The sequence below is a fragment of the Micromesistius poutassou genome (genome assembly GCF_964030765.1).
Source record: "Micromesistius poutassou genome assembly, chromosome: 11".
Lineage (NCBI taxonomy): Eukaryota > Metazoa > Chordata > Actinopteri > Gadiformes > Gadidae > Micromesistius > Micromesistius poutassou.
In genome coordinates this window covers 8,835,939-8,856,671 of record NC_140281.1, presented here as the reverse complement: position 1 = coordinate 8,856,671, position 20,733 = coordinate 8,835,939, and the positions used below count along the sequence as shown (strand labels likewise).

Below are 20,733 nucleotides of genomic sequence, written 5' to 3'. Positions count from 1 at the left end.
TGACAAACCCAGCGCATACATCATCAAACGATCGGATTGAACTTGATCTGTCCACTTTGGTGACACTTACTTGATGACATTCATCAGTTGTATTATCTAGGTGAGCCTGACTAGCAGCAGAAGCAGCCTGTGCTTCATTAAGCGGACTATAAAGACCCCCCAGCCCCCCCGAAACGTTTCAACAATGAGGAAGATTGCACTGCTTCTGATTGTGTTGCTCGGGATCGCCCACTTTGCTACGGTCGTCAGGTGTGAAAATGGTAAGGGTTGGCTATTTTCTGCGATTATATATATATATTAAAAAAGACCCAATCGCTAATGCATGCCTTGGTATACGTTTCCTGTTCATGTTAGCATGGTGAGCTTCCACTAGCATGGCTAGGATTGCAGTGGCTTTGGTTGTTGCTGCATTCATGCCTAACCCACGCTAATGCAAATATAGGGGACAACCCAAGTCCCCCCTTTTGTGTGTTGCGTCTCTAAATGATGAACTTCGTAGTGGGGTTGCTGAGTTGATGTCCTTGTTGAAGACGATACAGGGGCGAAAGACGAGGCCAGCGACGACGAGGGAGAGGACAGTGATGACGAGGAGGAAGAGGATGAAGATACTGGGACTGAAGTAAAGGAGGAGGATGGGGTGCTGGTGCTCACTGACGGCAACTTCGACACCTTCATCGAGGGGAAGGACACCGTGCTGGTGGAGTTCTATGCGCCATGGTACATCTATATATATACCACATTGTTCTTCCATCTTCAAAATATAAACATTGACGTTGGATTACTTGCTCAGAGTTCACAATGGGTGGTGTTGTTCTCCTCCTACTCAGGTGTGGACATTGTAAGTCGTTTACCCCCACGTATGAGAAAATAGCAAAAGCCCTGAAGGAGAGTGATCCCCCGATCCCTGTGGCCAAGGTGGATGCCACCAAGGCCAGCGAGGTGGCAGGCCGCTTCGACGTGTCTGGGTATCCTACCTTCAAGATCCTGAAGAACGGGAAACCCGTGGACTACGATGGCGCCAGGACAGAAGAGGGTAAGAAATACGGCCGACCGAACACATTTAGATAATTTGCATATGGAGGTGCTCCCTTTTTAACTCCTGATTGACTGTTTTGGTTGCAGCCATGGTGGCAAAAGTCCTGGAGGTGGCTCAGCCTGACTGGGCGCCCCCCCCGGAGGCCGTGCTGGTGCTCACCAAGGACAACTTTGACGAGACGGTGAACAATGCTGACATCATCCTGGTGGAGTTCTACGCTCCATGGTCAGTCCACACCGATGACAAATGCACCTATTAGAGAAGGGGGAATGTACAGAAGCAGTTAGCCACACCGTGACATTATATATATATATATTGGTGTCCATCAAAATCAAGGATGCAATAAGACTGTGTTGAGAAACTTCAATAGGCCTTTCCCTACGCCATGTCATACACTATGCACAGTGTCCATGATTACTTTGACATAGATACAGATTGTGATTGGTTAAACTGATTTATTCACAGGCTAATATAATGATGTTTTTGCACAAAATGGATCCCAATCAAGTTGAATGTAAAAGGACCTCCGGACTAAGTAGTAATAATAAAACTCATAAATGTAGGAACCTTATCTCTTGTCGCTTGGCTAGCCGTTTATACTGCAACCTCAACACCCCCCCCCCCCCCCCCTGCAGGTGCGGACACTGCAAGTCCCTGGCCCCAGAGTACGAGAAGGCGGCGCAGGAGCTGAGCAAGCGCACGCCCCCCATCCCTCTGGCCAAGGTGGACGCCACGGTGGAGAGCGAGGTGGCCCAGCGCTTCGGCGTCACGGGCTACCCCGACCTCAAGATCTTCAGGAGGGGGAAGGCCTACGACTACACCGGACCCCGGGAGAAGTTCGGTAGGCTGCGATTTAGTTTTGCTATTTTTTTTTTTCTTTTGTATAGAGCGAGATAATTAGGAAGGTATGGTAGATGGAGGGGGAGGACATGCAGCAAAGCACCACGGTCGCTGCGACGAGGACTAAGCCTTAATGGTACGCGCTCTACCCCGGTGAGCCACCGGGACGCCCATAGGCTGCTCTTTCAGACCCGTCATTCTAAATCATTTGACGCTTCAGGCGTTTTCGTTTCGACTTTTGTCCTTCCCGCTTTGTCTTGGGCCATGGCCACTCGTTGACGTTGCTCTGCTCTTTGTTTGTGTGCCTCCTCCTCCAGGTATCGTGGAGCACATGGGAGAGCAGTCGGGCCCGCCCTCCAAGCCGGTGCAGGCCGCCAAGCAGGTGCAGGAGCTGGTGAAGGACGGGGACGACGTCGTCATCGTGGGAGTGTTTTCGGGCGACCAGGACCCCGCCTTTGAGATCTACATGGAGGCCTGTTAGTATATGTGGATATGTTTTGTAGTCGTTTTTTTTTCTACAGGAATTGTGTTTTCATTCGTTAGTTGTATATTATATATACTAGTTGGATGAACTGCATGCGTGAGTTCACCTAGACTCTGCATAGCTATTCAGTCCCTTTTAATTTGTCTGTTGTACGTCCTGGCACTCAATGAACGCACTTAATGCACGTTGTATTCATTTATTGTACTTAATTGTGTAGCATGTACTTAATTGTGTAGCATCTGCAGTAGCTAGCTATCACTGCTGTATGCGGGGAATGGGGTTAGCCTGGCGATTGTTAGTACTGCACTTGGTTCTATGAACATCTTTACTGTACCGACAGCGATATATTGTTTCACTTCTTATGACAAATGTACTTATGTAAGTCGCTTTGGATAAAATGCTAAATGCCCTAAATGTAAATGCTGTTTGGGACCAAAGCACATTATAACTATTGGCATACCTTAATTTGATTCATAAGATGTAGTATAAAAAAGATGCAACATACGAAAGACATTTATGAGCCATGTTATATATTCATGATAGTCTTTTAATGGGGTGATATTATGCCAAGGATGTGAGTGTAATTAGCCATTACAAGACGAAAAGGCTGATTTTCAAACGGCATGTAATGGCTTATCACACTCTCACCAGATGGCATAATATCGCCTCTTTTTAAATATTTTCCCTCCATAAGTAACTGACTAACATCAAATACTTGATGCTGTTGTCATTCCTCATATATGACAACAGGGGGAGCCCTATCTCTGGGGATTAGAGTTTTCGCCAAATGTAGCTTTTGTGCTCACTGCTGTTTGTCCTCCCAGGTAACTCCCTGAGGGAAGACTACAAGTTCCTCCACTCCTTCAGCTCCGACGTGGCCAAGCTACTAAAGGCGTCCCCTGGCCAGGTGATACTGGTTCAGCCTGAGAAGTTCCGCTCCAAGCATGAACCAGCCTCGCGTACATTCCCAGTCAAGGTATGTCTTTCAAAATAAAATTGAATAATTACATTTTAACAGATTTGTGACTAATTGTGACAAAATAATTTCCCTTTTCATGATTATTTTTCGCCTTGTTTAACTATAATTGCATCATTAAATGTTTTATTTCTTTGGCAATTTTAAGTGTACTATATGCTAAAACCGTAGTTATTTTATCTTACTCTCCAAACCCAATATAAAATGAACCACAACTCAATATAACTTTTAACGTAAAAAAAAAAAGATAAACCAGCCCATCATTTTGACCCTGACCCTCCTTATCGATGCCTGTAGGAGTCCACGCCCGTTTCAGATGTGCAGGACTTCTTCAAGAAGCATGCGGTGCCGCTGGTGGGCCACAGGAAGCAGAGCAACGACGCGAAGCGATACGCCAAGAGGCCCCTGGTGGTAGTGTACTACGGCGTGGACTTCAGCTTTGACTACAGGAAGGGTGAGTGGGAAGGCCTCCTGCCCCTGGTGAATACAAATGATGGTTCTTCACCTGGACAGCCAGATATTATGCTGCTGTTGTTTTTTAACCTGCTTCGTAAGTAAATGATTCATCGTTTCATGATCAGAGATCCTAGTGCTTGGATTGGTTCTTCGTTTCTTTGTTTCTTCGCTCAGGATGTTCAGAAATCCTAGTGGCTTGGATTGATGATCTGTGCTCATGCAAAGTCAGTACTTGGCAGTGGACAAACTAGTAGTGGTGAAGTTCTTCTTATAGGCAATTGTCTCGCACAGTATTTAGTTTATACCAATTGTGGAATCTTAGGTTTGTTATTTCACCTCCTATATGACTTGTACATAAGTACAGGACAGAAGTCTTGTAAATCACATTTTGTAATGCCCATAAAAATCACTGAAGAGGAAAACATGGTTATAAAGCTGTATGATAAACCAAATGGTATTTTATAAAGTTAACCTGTCTGCTAAACCTCTCTCCAATCTGCAGCGACGCAGTTCTGGAGGTCAAAGGTGCTGGAGGTGGCCAAGGACTTCCCCGAGTACACCTTTGCCATCGCGGATGAGGAGGACTACGCCGAGGAGCTGAAGAGCCTGGAGCTGAGCGACAGCGGCGAGGAGGTCAATGTGGGGATCCTGGGAGAGGACGGGAAGAAGTTTGCCATGGAGCCCGAGGAGTTTGACGCGGAGGTGCTCAGGGACTTTGTCATGGCCTTCAAGAAAGGTACGTTCCTTAACCTTACCCTTAACCTCCAAAAGAACATGGTGGATAGATTAGAAGATTTGGCTGGTACATACTTCATGGTTGCATGTAAAAAAAAATAAAAAGTTTAATAAGGAGGGATCCCCCACCTTGCGATCCTTCCCAAGATTCCTTCCTTGCTAAGTAAGGGTGTTTTTTTTTGTTGCCCTCTGGGGGGCTAGGGTCAGGGGGGTGTCATAAATATACGGCCTGTTAAGCCCTATGAGACTATAGCTGTGATTAAGAGCTATACAAATAAAATATATATATTTTTCATACATATTTTAAGTTATTTTTCCATCTCAAGGTTGGTGCCTTGCTTAATCAAAAAAAAAATCGGAACCGGACCGTTCTTGATCTCAGATAATAAACGGTTTGTTTGTTTCCTGTGTGTCTCCAGGCAAGGTGAAGCCCATCATCAAGTCCCAGCCGCTGCCCAAGAACAACAAGGGGCCCGTGAAGGTGGTGGTTGGCAAGAACTTTGACGACATCGTCATGGACACTAAGAAGGACGTGCTGATCGAGTTCTACGCGCCGTGGTGCGGCCACTGCAAGAAGCTGGAGCCCGACTACATCGCCCTTGGCAAGAAGTACAAGGGAGACAAGGGCATCGTCATCGCCAAGATGGACGCCACGGCCAACGACGTGCCGCACGACAGCTACAAAGTGGAGGGCTTCCCGACGATATACTTGGCCCCCAGCAACGGCAAACAGAAGCCAATCAAATTTGAGGGCGGGGACAGGACACTCGACGGCTTCAGTAAGTTCCTGGAGGAGCACGCCACGAAGCTGTCGAAGAAAGACGAACTTTGAGAGCGCTTTTCTCCGACCAAAGTAGCTGAGAACTCTTTATGATGCTAGCGCAGAGTCTTCCAGGGGCGCAAAACGCAGCCCTCGCTAGGATGAGGGGTTGCCGAGGACACCGTGTTACTGTGTTGCTATGACAGTGTTGGACCATTTATAATTTTCGTTTTGAACCACAAGAGATTTTTACTTTGATCCATTTCTAAAAGCATGTTAATGCACTGTAGGAGGATTGGTCTTTTTAAATAAAATTCTAAAAAATACTTTCCGTATTTGCAGTGAAATATGTAAATATGTTTTTTTAGAATAACATTCGATGATTGCCAATGCTACATAAAAGATGAATGAATGATGAAAGTTTCATTAAATCCTTTAATTTTTTTCTATTTAAATTACATTTTTACAAGAAGATATTGCCAAATGTTTCCATTTGAATAGTTAATCTACTGAAAAAGGCCATTATAGAAGAGGCCATGCAATCTAAATACCCTGTACTTTTACCAAGACGTAAAAGTGTCAAAATGACCTCAAAGGATGGCTTGAACCCAATGATTATTGTACTGCTTTTCAAGCTCATTTTAACAGCTGGCCACTGGAAGTTTCTCGTTAAAAATTCTTAAAGGTAGCAATCATTCCAGAGACCCACCACTGCATTTGAAGGTCACACTCGCACACTGATCATTTGATACATTTTGTAAAACATTTCTTTGAATGACTCAAGAAAAACATAAGTGTTGGCACGACCACAAAGGAAGAGTTAACCTGTAGGAAGCACATTGACATTTTTCCGGGCCTGTTAATATTTTGTGACGCAATGTCACTCAAAATAAATGTAAATTTCTGTGTTATGGCCTTCAACTAAGTCATTTTCCAGTATTAAAAGCGTCAACCTGACAATGATTGGCTTAAGTGTTCTGAACATAAAAAACAGAACAATTTACTATGTGTGAGCTAACGTGTTTTTCAAGTATACAATTGGTTGAAACATTGAAAATTCAAGTAGCTGGCAGTTATCACAATGCAAAACAACACAACCGTTTGCATAAAGGTAATGCCCAGGGTGTTGTAGCGTTCTAGGCGTTCCCTAGGGTAGTCAACCAATGGGGACGCGCTGTTTGTGCGGATTTGGAAAGTTACCCGTCCCTACTAACACTACCAGGGACGGTTAACTTTTGACATAAACTGTTTACACTGTTTTTGATCCTGGACGGTGAGGATGCGGCTTCGAACGTATGGCTTTGGCGGTTACTGAAAGGCGTTAGGAATAGTCCTGCAGGAACTGTGCGTTGAACTCTGCAATCTTCTCCAGCACATACTTCAGCTTCTCTTTGGGGGGCAGGATGGTCATCCTGGACGGACAGACAGACGGACAATGAAAGGGAGAGTGTTCAGAGACAAGGATGATAACGGAGTAAAAACGTCAGTGTATCACACAGACTGACTTACCTGAAGTGGAAGGTTCCCTCTCTCTGGCCGAAGCCACTCCCTGGCACTAAGCAGATTCCAGTGGTCTCCAGGAGCTTCATGCAATATAACTGGTCTGGGGCTTGGCCTTCCACCTACACACAGACACAGACACACAGTGACACACAGAGACACACACACGAAAGTCAGTCGGGAACCTCAAACTGGCCAATAAAAGTAACGTTCACAACAGTAAACAAAAGTCCCAAAATAACTCAGAGAGTAAGGATTAAAGGTAAAGGAGTATCAAAGCGGTGTTGATGGCAGCACCTTAGCCTGGTCGATGGCCTTCTGAGGAATGGTGATGCGGGGGAAGGTGTACATGGCTCCCTGGACAGGGTTGCAGTGGAACCCGGGCACGTTGTTGAAGCTCTCCTCCGTCAGCTTGGCCTTCTCCGCCAGGTTGGCAAGCACCGCCGCCCGCTCCTAAAAGAGACCCCTGTCAGGTGAACGGCAGCACTCAGCTCCTCGAGACGGACCTACTCTGATACAGCAGATCTATCGTGTTATAGCAGAGAAACTGGGGGGAGAAGGTTCAGAGCCTGGGCCATTTCTGGGAAAACCAGAAACTGCCTGCCGTGGAGTTAAACCTTGTGTTTTGTTACAGAGCTATTCTCTAATTTTATAGCTATCGATCAATCTCATTCATGAAGCTTTCAGAAGGGGATTTTAAGTGTGAGTGAGTGTTTTGCTACAGACTGTCCACACTGTGTGGATTTGAAACCTCCCAGAGTCTGATGTGAGAGGCTTACCCTAACAGACTAGCACAAGTTCACTGCTGGCTGCTTCCGCTGACATATGAAGAGGATTCTATGCATGCCCTTTCTATTTCTTGCAACTACTTCTCATTTATAAAAGGTGGGCCTGTGTAGCACTGTGATAATGTAACCGTTGTTAAAAGGGCTGAAAAATCTAAAATATACTTTAGTTAGCCTTTACTTAATTTTTTATTTGACTGGACCTAATTACAGCAACCTTGATATAATTTGAATAATAGAGCAATTTGGGTTCTCTCTCTCTCTCTCTCTCTCTCTCTCTCTCTCTCTCTCTCTCTCTCTCTCTCTCTCTCTCTCTCTCTCTCTCTCTCTCTCTCTCTCTCTCTCTCTCTCTCTCTCTCTCTCTCTCTCTCTCTCTCTCTCTCTCTCTCTCTCTCACCTTGGTGAAGGTGGCGTAGGAGGGCTCGTCAGGCTGGGGGGGGTTGACCACCACATCCATGAGGGCCTGTCCAGACACGGGGGAGCAGAGGCGCACTGACACCAGCTTGGTTAGCTGGGCCTTCACCTCAGGGTCCAGGTTCACCACCTCCATGTAGCCCCCGCGGAAGCCACACCTGTGTGTGCACACAAACACACCGTCAAGCAGTGTCCCACAACTTCACAGCCGTCACTGCGTCACTTGGGTCCTCTGCCATACACTTGCCAAGGGTGAAAGGGATCTGAAAATATACAGAAACATACTGTAGCGCCGGGGCTATGTTCGTTGTATTGTTTATACCACTGCTATTGGTTACTGATGTGTTCCTAGCATGCTTTGCTTTAAAAAGGATTGAGAGTCCAACGGTGGAGGAGACGGTTAGTGATTTTGGTTAGTCGATGTCAGGTTCTTGGGTAAGTTAAGTCTTGGTTTACTCTTGTAGCGATACAATAAAGTCACTGAAAGAATATCACACCTATGCTTTTGACATTCGCCACAATACATACACGTCTTCCATTTTAGTGAGATGTATTTGAATGTGTCCATGTATTTGAGTGTGTCTGCGCGTATTTGAGTGTGTGTGTGTGCGTGCGTATTTGAGTGTGTGTGTGCGCGTATTTGAGTTTGAGTGTGTGTGCGGTGTGCATATTTGAGTGTGTGTGTGTGTGTGTGTGTGTGTGTGTGTGTGTGTGTGTGTGTGTGTGTGTGTGGTTCCGAAATCAGTACTTTAAAAATGGTTACAGACCGAAATATACAAATTATGTTTACAAATAACGTACATACAAATAAATATATGTGTAATTACACGTATATATTCATATTGTTGTAGTTTATATTATTGGCAGTGATCCGCTTGCCAGTCAGGTTCTTCCTGTCATTGACAGGTCAGCCAGTCCCACCCTCGTGTGACAGTCTGAGCTCCACGGCCTACAGCCTTCAACCCCCCCAGCCGGAGTCCTTCACTGCTACGACTACTCGCTTATGGAAGGAGACACACACGACAGCATTCTTATGCTAGGGTGGCGGGCTAGGGCTGGTATGTGTTGGAGAGGGGAGAGGGAGATAGGGAGGGGATTTGTGTTGTGTGTGGTGTAAAATGTTCTAAATAAATAACAATGTTGAAAATATTTTTTTTAACAACTGAAATTACGTTTTTGAGTAAAGTACCAAGAAAGGGTACCAGTACTAAATTCCAGGTTCTGCTATCGGTTCAAATGTGAACAATACCAAAGCCTTGCACATGGGTGCATGCGTCTCGTGTGCGTAGGCTGATTTAGATCGTAGAGCTTTGCATGCCGACGTTAACCCTTATGCAAATTTTCCTTGTAAAAAAAAGAAAAGAAAAAGAAACAGCCAACTCACTCTCCCATGTAGCACTTGGAGGTGGAGTGGAAGGAGACCAGCTCCACCACGCTGGAGAACTCGGGCCCCATCTCAAACAGCACCTTCTTGAAGGAGTGGAATGCACAGCCATCTGCATACACGTTGTCCTGGTACACCTGGTTTAGGCCAGAACATAAGTATGCTCATGGGCACGGAGCCAAACCAAGCCATACACGTACAGAGTCCTATTCAACGTTAACTATAGAATTATTCATTAAATCAATTAGTGAGTCGTGGGTGTGTGGATGATGGCTGGTTTAAGCAGCCTCACCTGGCCAGAGTCAGACACTGATTGGACTCTGGAGCTGGGTGAGGCTGCACACCTGTGCATTTAGAAATTTAGAAATCAATGTTAACCACACACACACACACACACACACACACACACACACACACACACACACACACGTCTGCAGACCATAGAATAAACCGGATTTAGGATAGTTTAAGTGATATTTCGAATGACCAGATGTTGTACAAATGCCGGGTGTGTTTGTAGTTAGCTAGCGACCCAGTTTAGCCATATGCCATGGTAAAACTATATTTGATCAAAATAAGAGGTGGTAAATGGAACTCTGGTTCAGATATAATTGCATTAATCTCAACCTCATACACCCACAGGAGTCTGCGTCCAAGCGGCAGAAACGCTTAGTGAAACAAAGATGTTCCACTGAGACTCATAGATATGCTTGCTATGCTTGTGATTTTCTCAATGAGTGGACTGCACATTTACAAATACATAATTCAAAAGACTCAACGAACACAAAACAATGCTCACCTCGTCGGCCATGAGAAGCAGCCCCTCCTCTTTAGCGAACCGAATGACGTCTTCGATGCACTGCCGGCTCTGGACCTGACCTAGCCCACGAACAGAGGGACGCCGAGGTGGACCATAATGAACTTTAGAAATGCTCATAGTTTTGATGGTGTCCATTAAATATAGGCCTATGTAGTTAATATGTATATAATTTTTTTTTTTTTATACAAAATACAGAAAAATGTTGTTGGTATTCGCTGTCACACACACACACGCATCCTTGAGCAAGACACAGAACCCCTACCAGCTAGTTAATCTATATCGCTTTGGATATGTGCAATATATACATTTCAAAAATATATGGAAATTGTTATATTGTGGGGGGGGAGGCACACTGTATATTGGAATTGTAGTGTGTGTGCATGCGTGCGTATGTGTGTGCATATGTGTGTTTGAGTACGTTGGGCCCTAGACTTGAGTGCATGTGTGTGTGTGTGTGTGTGTGTGTGTGTGTGTGTGTGTGTGTGTGTGTGTGTGTGTGTGTGTGTGTGTGTGTGTGTGTGTGTGTGTGTGTGTGTGTGTGTGTGTGTGTGTGTGTGTGTGCGCGCGCGTGTGTGGGCCGCGTGTCCCCGTGTACCCGTAGGGTTCCCGGGGTTGATGATGCAGATCGCCCGGGGGTTACAGTGCTCCCGGGCGGCGGTGAGCGAGCGCCGTAGCTCGGCCACGTCCAGGCCCCAGCACTTGTCCTCGTCCAGGTAGTAGTTGATCTGCACGCCCTCCAGCTCCGTCAGGGCGGCCGAGTACAGGGGGTACTGGGGGATGGAGATCATGACGCCCGTGCGCGTGCGGCCCTGCCCACACATCAGCAGCTTCAGCATGGTCTGGGGAGGAGATACACCATTTCTGGGTCAAACGATCTCCAAACTAATATAATCGAGTTGAAATGATTGTTATTATTATTTTTTTTATTAGCTGGATACATATTTGTACATTATTTTCTATTTGAACATTTTGTGTATTTTTTTAAGAGGGAAATTTCTCAGTTAAGCGCTCAGTTACAAAGTCTTTTTTTGGAGAGAATGCTGAATAAATACACAATAAATACAGGGGCGGAGCCAGAGGGGGGGCCGGGGTGGCACTGGCCACCCCTGGAACCTGATTGGCCACCCTAGGTGCCACCCTAGTTGATTGACAGTTCACTGCATGTGTCGTTGACAGCGCGATTTATGGTCTCGCAATCGCAGGCTCTCGGTCTACCTGTTAACGCCCCCCCCCCCCCCCCCCCATCAACAATCCCGTCGCCCCCCCCCTGTCAACAATCCCGTCCACCTCCCCCCCCCCCCCCGTCAACAATTCTGTTGACGGGGCATAATTCCTCTATTATGCCCGGTATATGGACCCCCTTATATGTTATATTATATATGTATATTATATAGGATATATATATATATCTGGCCACCCCTTGTATAAAAGTCTAGCTCCGCCACTGAATAAATACTAACTCAAAAATAATCGTTTGAATAATCGGGATTTCAATATTGACCACAATAATCGTGATTATGATTATTTCCATAATCGAGCAGCCCTAGCTGTGAGGGGAAGATTTGAGAGGCATGAAGAGAGGAAGAGAGCAGAAAAGAGAAGAAGAGTAGGAAATTAACAACAGCCAGAGGAATTCCCCTTCCTCTCTGCTCCCACCTGGGCTACATTTCTCCGCCAAATTAAATCAAGCTGGTCTCATACAGAGGCAGGCCCGGTCAACTAGACCTGGGCCTGCCTCACAGAGCAGTTCACTCACTGATAAATGAGGATACACTTTTACATTTGGTTATGGACCTAGTGGAAAATGGTGAACTAGCGAGTCAAAATGGGGAGAAGTGGAAACAGTTCCTTAGATATATGAAGGGATCAAGGTTCAGAAAATAAAACATTATTTTGAATGATATTTATACTGAGCCATTTGATTTATGTTGTGATGCCTTGGTTTTGAACTGCATCAGCAAATCTAGGACGACTTCATTCATCATACTGTGGAGGGCTTTTACTTTAACCTTCAAGAATATATAAAATATGAAGGGAATAAATATGAAAAAATAGTGGCAGTGGATCATGTGTGATCTATCGGGAAATGCACCAGGGTTGATTCCCCAACGTATTACAGACTAACACACTTTGTCTGTAAGTGCTGTTTAAAACAGCACTAGTGATAACGAAGGGGAAGGAACCGACATACAGGCGCATACACGATCCTGACGCCGCACTAACGAGGTACTGCGGCCCTGGGCCTCGTTAGTCAAATCAGTGCCACCTGTGTTAATTACTCATTCTTTACACCTGTGTCTGTTCCCATTACCCCAATTCGACCCCCGTTATTCACTTCTTTTGTCTGTCTATGCTGTGTTTGCTAGTGGTCCCTGTATATATTTTGGATCCTAGTAAACATATGTCGCACCTGCTTTCAGGCGTTTATTATGCATATACAGGTGAAACTCGAAAAATGATTTTGATTTTGGGCTTTACATAAGCTGTAAGAAAATTATAACAAATAAAGGCTTGAAATATCTCACTCTGCATGTAATGAGTCTATATAATACATTCGTTTCAGCTTTTAAGTTTAATTACTGAAATAAAAAATAAAAAAACTTTTACACAATTCTAATTCTTTTCGTTTCACCGTATATCACGCTCAGCGCCACGCGGGACACCTACCACGATGGCGTCGCTGGCGCCGGTAGAGAGGTAGATGTTCTCATGGTTGGAGGGGATGCCTCCGTCCCTCTTCTCGATGTAGCTGGCCACGTCCTTTCGGATGCATTCGATACCCTGGCTGGCACTATAGGCACCTGAGAGTACAATTTGAGCAATTATTAATAAAATGTATATTTGTTTTATTAAATTACTATTTGGCTCAATCAACAATTTCCCCCAAGGGCAAGTAGTTGATAGTCTGCTTAATCATTTCAGATAAGACCTTCAATGATCAACTATTTGATTGCCTTAAAGAAACAGTCACACCTAAGCTCTACATTTACAGGATTTGATTGGTGTTAAGTGAAAAACTAACCCTGTATGTCATGATGAAGAAGGCAAACTCTATTTCTGTGTACTGCTTCACATTGAGGTATTGTGTCACTTATTGCGCAATGGGGTTAGTTAAGCCTTATCCCACGGAATGCAGTTCAATGGGTTTCAACTTTAGTCCTTTAATTACCCTTTTTTTTGCATTCATAGCTCTAGGCATTCACCTCAATTTGTGACTGAAAAAAAAAAAAAAAGCCTATGTCTACATGAACAAAGAGAGAGTAAAGGGGCACTCCAGCAACACCGGCTAATGTGCAGACCATTAATTCCATCCTGTGTGTCATCCCATCCCTTCTCCAACCCCCCTCCTGTTTATTAAGGCATTCAAATCCTATACTAATAAATATAATAAAAATAAAGTTTTTTTAGTCAGTGTTTGCACTTGGAGTCTCGGTTAAGTTAACACACAGATCCAGGAGGGCTGCCCCTGAAAAGTGTCATGGGGAGCTTGGACTAACCCCGACTCTAAGCCTGAACACGGACGTTTGGCCCCTGCTAATCTAATGACGCTGTGACGTGCTACGGAAGAAAGGCTCTGGTCTGACCGATGCTCTCTCCACCGCAGCCGGCTAGGATGCACCGGGCTCTCTTCTTGGCGTCTTCTGGGAACTTGTCGTCTTCAAGGAGCGCAGGATAGGCACAGAGGGCCAAGACCTGGGAGGGAGCAGAGCAGAGCTTAAGTTTAACGCAAACTTCTTCTACCATAAACCCACAAGACTCAACCTTTACAAACGAATTCTAGTGAGAGTGGATGATAGGCCTGTTCAATCATCATACGATCGATTTCACACTCGTAATTACCAGGGCAAATTCATTGATGTAACTGTCATAATAATGTCAAATTTCATCTAATCAAAGAAAGTTATTTTTAGGAGTCTATAAACAAAAGGGAGGGGTTCCACCTGTCGGATGAATGTGATTGGTTTCTGGCCCATAGCGTGGGCGTCGCCAACGTTAGCCTTGATGACTTCTGTGAAAGGCTTCTTCACTCCCTAAGGAAAGGAAAGAGAGAACAAAAGGTTTTGACTGATTAAAGTGTTGTCACTGTATTATTATTTTTTTGAAAAGGATTAAAAGCCTGCTTAATGGTGGGTGTATCTCAGTGGTGCATATTGGGTAAATACTCTTGACAAAGAGCCATATTTGAGCACGTCTGTGCCTGTTTTTGTGAACTCTCGCAGGACAGAATTCACAACCTAGTTGTCTGATTGACGGTTCAATCACACATGTGAGATTTTTCCATTTCCCATGGTTCTGTGCATGTAGTGTGTACGCACTACATTAAGCTAAGCTACTCTTTCTAATATCAGTATTGTGTTGTATGCTCAAGCAGTTGGGAGGCTACAGCTTATTTCTGATGATGAAGGTATAAGTTATATTTTAAATATATACAAAGCTCTATGTAGGGTTTTTGACATAGTAATGTCTCGGAGCAAAAAACTATTTCGAAGGAAAGAGACAAACACGAGTTTAACATGTGTCAGTATGGCTTTTGGACTCCTGTTGGTTCCAGCCCATTTCCGGGTTGGCTCTAGTGAGACACATATGGCCTGTGCTCACATTTTCAGGTCAGATGAGGACAGGGGGAAGATCTGTTTTTTAAGAGCCTACAACAAATCGTTAAACACCATGTGTTTTGATTGGCCCTTCGGTTTAAAAAGTACACCCGTGTGAAGTTTTTTGGCTGGGAGCCTCTTTTACAGAAAATAAAATACAAATAAAAATGTATACATAAGAAAAAAGATCAAATGGAAGATACCAATAAAATATACTTAAGGAAACTATGTATACAAGATAAACATGTATAACAGCTTTGCAGTATTGCAGCCATTAGCATAAGATGCAAAGATACAAGGGGACAAGCAAATCATTAATACATGGTCATAAACCAGTCTCGAATGACTATTGACTAACTACCGACTAAGTACTCTTCGCCAAACGTTGCATGCAGACCTAGAGATCAGAATCCAACCATCCATAACCAGAAATATCCCAAGGAAGAAATAACATATCATAACAATGCAACAAATATCATCTACTTTTTAAGAAGGACAACAACCCCAAACCCTTCTTTATTTGTGCCACTCAGTGCACTTAGTCTCATCCTACGCGAGCAGAGTAGGGTGACGTTGGGAGAGCTCCATTAGCGGGGCGCCTAAGGAGCTTCTCTTCTAGTTCCCTGGCATATAAACCTCCACATTCCTGGAGGCATATCAAACCTCAACTGCAGTACACCCTGCTCCCTAGCAAGCAACCAATGGCAACGTGTGTACAAGCCCCCGCCCCCCCAGTAATGATAAGGGTCCCTGTGTAAGCGTCATTATTTTCCAATTCAAGATTGTTTCTCTGCGTTTTGCATAGTACATGGAAATCCACAGCCTAACCGCCGGGATAAGTGTTTGCAGATCACCCGTAGAGTTCACACTGAGCCAATATTTGTTTTCTGTGTACTACGGTACGTGTCACTTTCAGAGAAAAAATAATAGAGTCAGGGCCTGAAGAAACTCTAGCGCTGGCACCCGGGACTTCAGACCTTCCCCTGGGTTAAATCCTGGCAGTGAAACGTTTTTTTTTTCGGTTCTCATCCCTGCTTTGTTAGTGTTTAACAAAGAGGCTGCTGTTCTGTGTGGGAGAGTGGCGGCCCCAGTACACGGCTACACAGCCCCCCCCTGCAGCCCCCCCATCAGTCACTGATTACACCGGCTGAGGCCCACTCAAGCCTTGGAGGGGGAGGGAGTGGGGGGACAGCCCCGGTTGTTTAAAAAGCACCAGCGCTGATTGGCAGACCCACCACCCACTGTTACAATCCACAGTCCGAAAAGAGTTGAATGTTATGTAATTCTGCAGCCTGATATGGATACGGGTGTGGAGATAGGCTGGGTGGAGTTTGGTTGCTGTCACCCTGATTCCTGAGTCAAACACAAACCACCTCAAGGGCACTTGGTAAAGGCCGACAGTTAAGATTGTTCCCTTGCTTAATGTGGCATAATGTGCCATAACTGTGGTGTGTTCTTTTTAACTCAAGGTGCAGCACAGCATCGCCTGCGTAAAACTCGAGGAGCCACTGAGCTCCAACAAGTCCTGTTTAACTCGTCCGATTTTCCAGGGGAAAATGCAGGCATGTCATCCCATTGTTTTACACACACACACACACACACACACACACACACACACACACACACACACACACACACACACACACACACACACACACACACACACACACACACACACACACACACACACACACACTTTTAGTTTTGACCAGGCTGGGTACATCTGCCTCAAGATCTTCTGCATGTCCTATTCCCAAGAAGTTTCAAAATTTTCAAAATAGTGACATGTTCAAAGGGACGAGTGACATATCAATATCGTCTTTCTGCAAGAATGTTGCGGTTCAAAGTTTAAAATTCCTGACCCCGAAGCACATGTGCCCGGGGCACGTGAATGACAGTATCTCTCTCATTCTGTCTCTCTGCCTCTCTGTGATAAGGGAGGGAAGGGAAGGGACACCAAAGAGAAGAAAAGAAAGAAAACGTTACCCTCTCTTACGCAATACCCTTACAGCCTACAGACTACACTCCCTGCTCTCTCGGTCATGGAGGGGGAGGGGGGTCCTGTGAAAGAAGCCCCTCCAGGCTGCTGGAGAACCCGGAGAGCCATCAACGACCAGCGTCAGCAGACTAACCCGATGCACCGATGGTTACACACACAGAGACTGGGAAGAGGTCCAGTTAGTGAGCTGCGTGGTTGTGCAACGTGTCCTCCCTCCTTTCAACCCAACCCTGAAATCCCATGTGTCTATTCTTTGCTCTGCGCTTCTGAGATGCAAATGTCAGAGAGGTCTTGTGTCAGAGTTCAAATACAAGGTTGCTGTTGTTGACAGTTTACTTCCTTTCAGTTTTTTCATCACAGAAGCAAACTGTTGTGTCACCCGCTCAGATTTAACTTAATCATTATTAAGTGCTCCGTGCCTGTGGTAATGTCATGCTACTGTAGGCTGTACAGTTTCTACTTGTGGGGAGTACAGTAACTCACACTGCACTTTTAATTCACACATGTAGCCTATTTTTACTATTTCAATAACTTTATGAAGGTTTTGGTCGGAATCACAGCGCGTCTTATAGGAACCAGACAGTGGAGTTGCAGCAATCCAAACTTTGTGTACCTTTTTCAGCTCCTCTTGTATCTGCACAGCGCGCAGGACCATCGGACCCCGGACCGCGTACTCGACCTGCCTCACGTTCTGGTTCATGCTCTCCAGCGTGAGGACCTTCCCTCGATGGGAAGACCCGTTCACTTCTTTCTGTGACATGTTTTCTGCCGATGTTCCACGTTGCTGCAGAATGATAGTATATCTGACATGAATACAACAACAACATAACGAATGCAGAGAAATAGGTATAGGCTATACTCGCATGCCAGTGTGATCGCAGTGATCCCTTACCAGTCCACTGCCGCTGGGTTCTGTATGGCTGATGTGTAGTCCGGTGAAGCTTGCGTCCCTCGACTCTCTTTACGACTTGTGTGTGTGTGTTCCTGTCTTCTTCCCCCTTTGAGCTCTTACGAAAACCAACGTTGAGCCCAACGCCTCCCCCTGGCAAACAATATATTGGACAGGCTTCGTATATTGTTCCACTAGCGTAGTCAAATATTACCGAATACTGCACACACACACACACACACACACACACACACACACACACACACACACACACACACACACACGCCCCAAAACAACATATAGACGGTAGGTAGCTTTCGATATGAAATTGCATTAAATTGCGCGACGTTGTTTACATTCTGCGTGTAACCATGTGGTAGCGTAGCCCAGGGCAGTTGCTAGGAATTCTGGGCCCCCTGAAAGAATATTGGTGTGGGCCCCTCTCTACCCCATTCATTGCCACCTTAAATGTTCTTGTTTTTCAGTGTTCTTGACGGTGCCTGGTGTAATACACCCAATTTGTTTCCTTTTTTACATTTAACGACTTAACAAGTCAGAGTATTATTATGTATTATTAATTGTCTTATTCTCATTTCCCTGATTTGCAACACGTTATTACACCTCTGATTGCAAATACATTTTCAATTAACCACTCAACAAATAGGTGTGGGTATTTTATTGTATTTAACAATCAAGCACTGATATGCAAAAAACAAAGTGTCCTGGCTCAAGATAGTCCACAGGTAAATATGTAGCATTTAACTTAAATGTGCAAGTGAAACAAAGAGCACATGGAATACGTTGTTGTAAAACAAATATCAAAAACAACAACAAGCCTCATCTAATCTCAATTAAAGTTTAAATTGGCTTGTTTGTTCACTGTAAGTCTCATCGCTCACTCACTTCCGATGAGGAAGAACCATGGGAAGAACCAGGCACGTGCACACATAGGGCCCTAGGGGTGCTTGAGCCAGTGGCGTAAATATCGACAGTGCAACCGGTGCAGCTGTCCGGGGCCCAGACGCCGTCAGGGGCCCATGGAGGAATAAAAAAATAAAAAAATATATTTTTTATTTATTTGGAGGGGTGGAGGGGTGTTGGATTGCGGGAGATCGGCATTGTTGAGGGGGGGGGGAGTGTTGGATTGCGGGAGATCGGCATTGTTGACGGGGGGGGGGAGTGTTGGATTGCGGGAGATCGGCATTGTTGACGGGGGGGAGTGTTGGATTGCAGGCGATCAGGATTGTTGACCGGGGGGGGGGGGGGGGGGGGGGTGGGTCTTGAGGTTTCTCCCGCTGTCTCACTCTACCGTCGGGGAGTTTGGAAAGGAACGAACGTGTCTCTGCTTTTTTTTTTTTGCCGTGAGAATTTGGATGTGTGGCGTGTGTGCGTGTGTAAACAGGCAAAAGCGTGTGTCACACGGTGAAACCGTGAGAGTTGGCAGCTCTGAAGTCAGTTTGTTGCCATAATGTGACACAGTTGTCGGCTTGTCGCAAAATGCTGCGAATATTCTGAAAGGACATTATAATGCGATTAAGGTGTATACATGTCTAGAATGTGCCTCAATAATCAGAATATGATTGGAATACTCCACATACCTTATTCAGCTTATGCTTATTCCGAATATGACCATAATCTAATTAAGGCAATCGGAGAATGGTGTTTACATGGCAGCGTCATATTCTGATTAAGACCTTATTCTGATTAATATCGGAGTATTAATATCCATGTAAACGCAGTCATTGACTGAATCTTTGGGGGGGCACAAAAAAAATATTTGCACCGGGGCCATCATCATGATGTTACGCCACTGGCTTGAGCCCTTGCCCTTTTTGCCTTGTATTCAAAAGTGCCCTCTGACTTAGCTCTGAGTGTTCTTCAACAATCGCGCCCGCAATAGCGCTCGTCCGCGATCCAACCCCCCGTTAACAATAGCGCTCGTCCGCGATCCAACCCCCCACCCCCCCCCTCCCCGTCAACAATCACGCCCGCAATAGCGCTCGTCCGCGATCCAACCCCCCGTTAACAATAGCGCTTGTCCGCGATCCAACCCCCCACCCCCCCCTCCCCGTCAACAATCACGCCCGCAATAGCGCTCGTCCGCGATCCAACCCCCCCCCCCCACCCCACCCCCCCGGCACCTGCCCCTCAAAACTCCTGTGCACGTCCCTGGGAAGAACGAACCGCGGTGTGGACCAACCCATTTTTAAAGAAGGGGCCAAGGGGATTATTGAAATTATTAAAATTACAATATTGTATGATTTGTGGCTTTGTTTTAATTCAGATTCATTCATATCAATATATATTAGTTCAGTGTATGCATAATCATTTTGTCATAGAGGCTACTGGGGGCTGTGTGTGGGCCCTAGTGGGCTGTGGGCCCTTATAATTGTCAAAACCTTTCCCCCCTATACGACGGCGCTGGCGTAGCCTATAAGTTGCACTTTGCGTTGTAAGTTATAATATTGTATGGGGTTAGGGTACCAGGGTTTCAGCTCGTAGGTCGCCTGACCTGCCTCATGTCGTCAATTATCCCAGTGATAACTAGCAATGGGATCTCCAGCGGTGCATTTGGGATCGTGCTAAAGTAGAAAGATCCTCTGGGTGGGTTGGTGAAAGGAGCGTGTGTGAGTGACAGCTGCGTGGGTGAGTGACAGCAGCGTATGCGTTGTGGTTGGCGCAGTGCCAAAACGGGCTGAAGTTGTCAAAGTACAGGGCGTGCTTTAAAAGCTGCTCCCCCCCCCCCCCCCTCTCTCTCTCTCTCTCTCTCTCTCTCTCTCTCTCTCTCTCTCTCTCTCTCTCTCTCTCTCTCTCTCTCTCTCTCTCTCTCTCACTCTCTCTCTCATCGTGCTGTAACTCTAGATCAGCCGTATTTACACGGCAGTTATATGACCCAGTACCAAAGGGCACATCAGTCACGCAAGGGCCGAGCGGCCTTCACAATCCAACGCAAAACATATAATGTTATTATTATATTATTTAACTTGGGGAAATAAAAGAAAAAAAAAGAAAAAAAAAAGACATCTTCCAAGTATTTGTAAGTATGGTGTGCAGATTCTG

At 45.4% G+C, this 20,733-nt stretch overlaps 2 protein-coding genes across 2 annotated transcripts; one reads left to right on the top strand and one right to left on the bottom strand.

Annotated features, from left to right (window-relative positions):
• pdia4 (protein disulfide isomerase family A, member 4) lies at positions 1–5,613 on the top strand. The gene is made up of 10 exons (XM_084475488.1): positions 1–260; positions 531–717; positions 828–1,033; positions 1,123–1,261; positions 1,672–1,877; positions 2,194–2,352; positions 3,185–3,336; positions 3,634–3,790; positions 4,295–4,528; positions 4,947–5,613. The coding sequence occupies exons 1-10, from the start codon at positions 185–187 to the stop codon at positions 5,357–5,359; spliced, it is 1,929 nt and encodes a 642-aa protein (XP_084331614.1). The 5' UTR covers positions 1–184; the 3' UTR covers positions 5,360–5,613.
• Positions 5,614–5,702: 89 nt separating this feature from the next.
• LOC311355682 (alanine aminotransferase 2-like) lies at positions 5,703–17,836 on the bottom strand. Its single transcript, XM_084475489.1, has 12 exons — positions 17,677–17,836; positions 17,398–17,568; positions 14,132–14,221; positions 13,775–13,883; positions 12,858–12,991; positions 10,786–11,029; positions 10,170–10,249; positions 9,371–9,507; positions 7,970–8,144; positions 7,085–7,240; positions 6,797–6,909; positions 5,703–6,699 (listed from the first exon to the last, which is right to left on the bottom strand). Exons 2-12 carry the CDS (start codon positions 17,542–17,544, stop codon positions 6,609–6,611), a joined length of 1,476 nt encoding a protein of 491 aa, XP_084331615.1. The 5' UTR covers positions 17,545–17,568; positions 17,677–17,836; the 3' UTR covers positions 5,703–6,608.
• Positions 17,837–20,733: the final 2,897 nt, after the last annotated feature.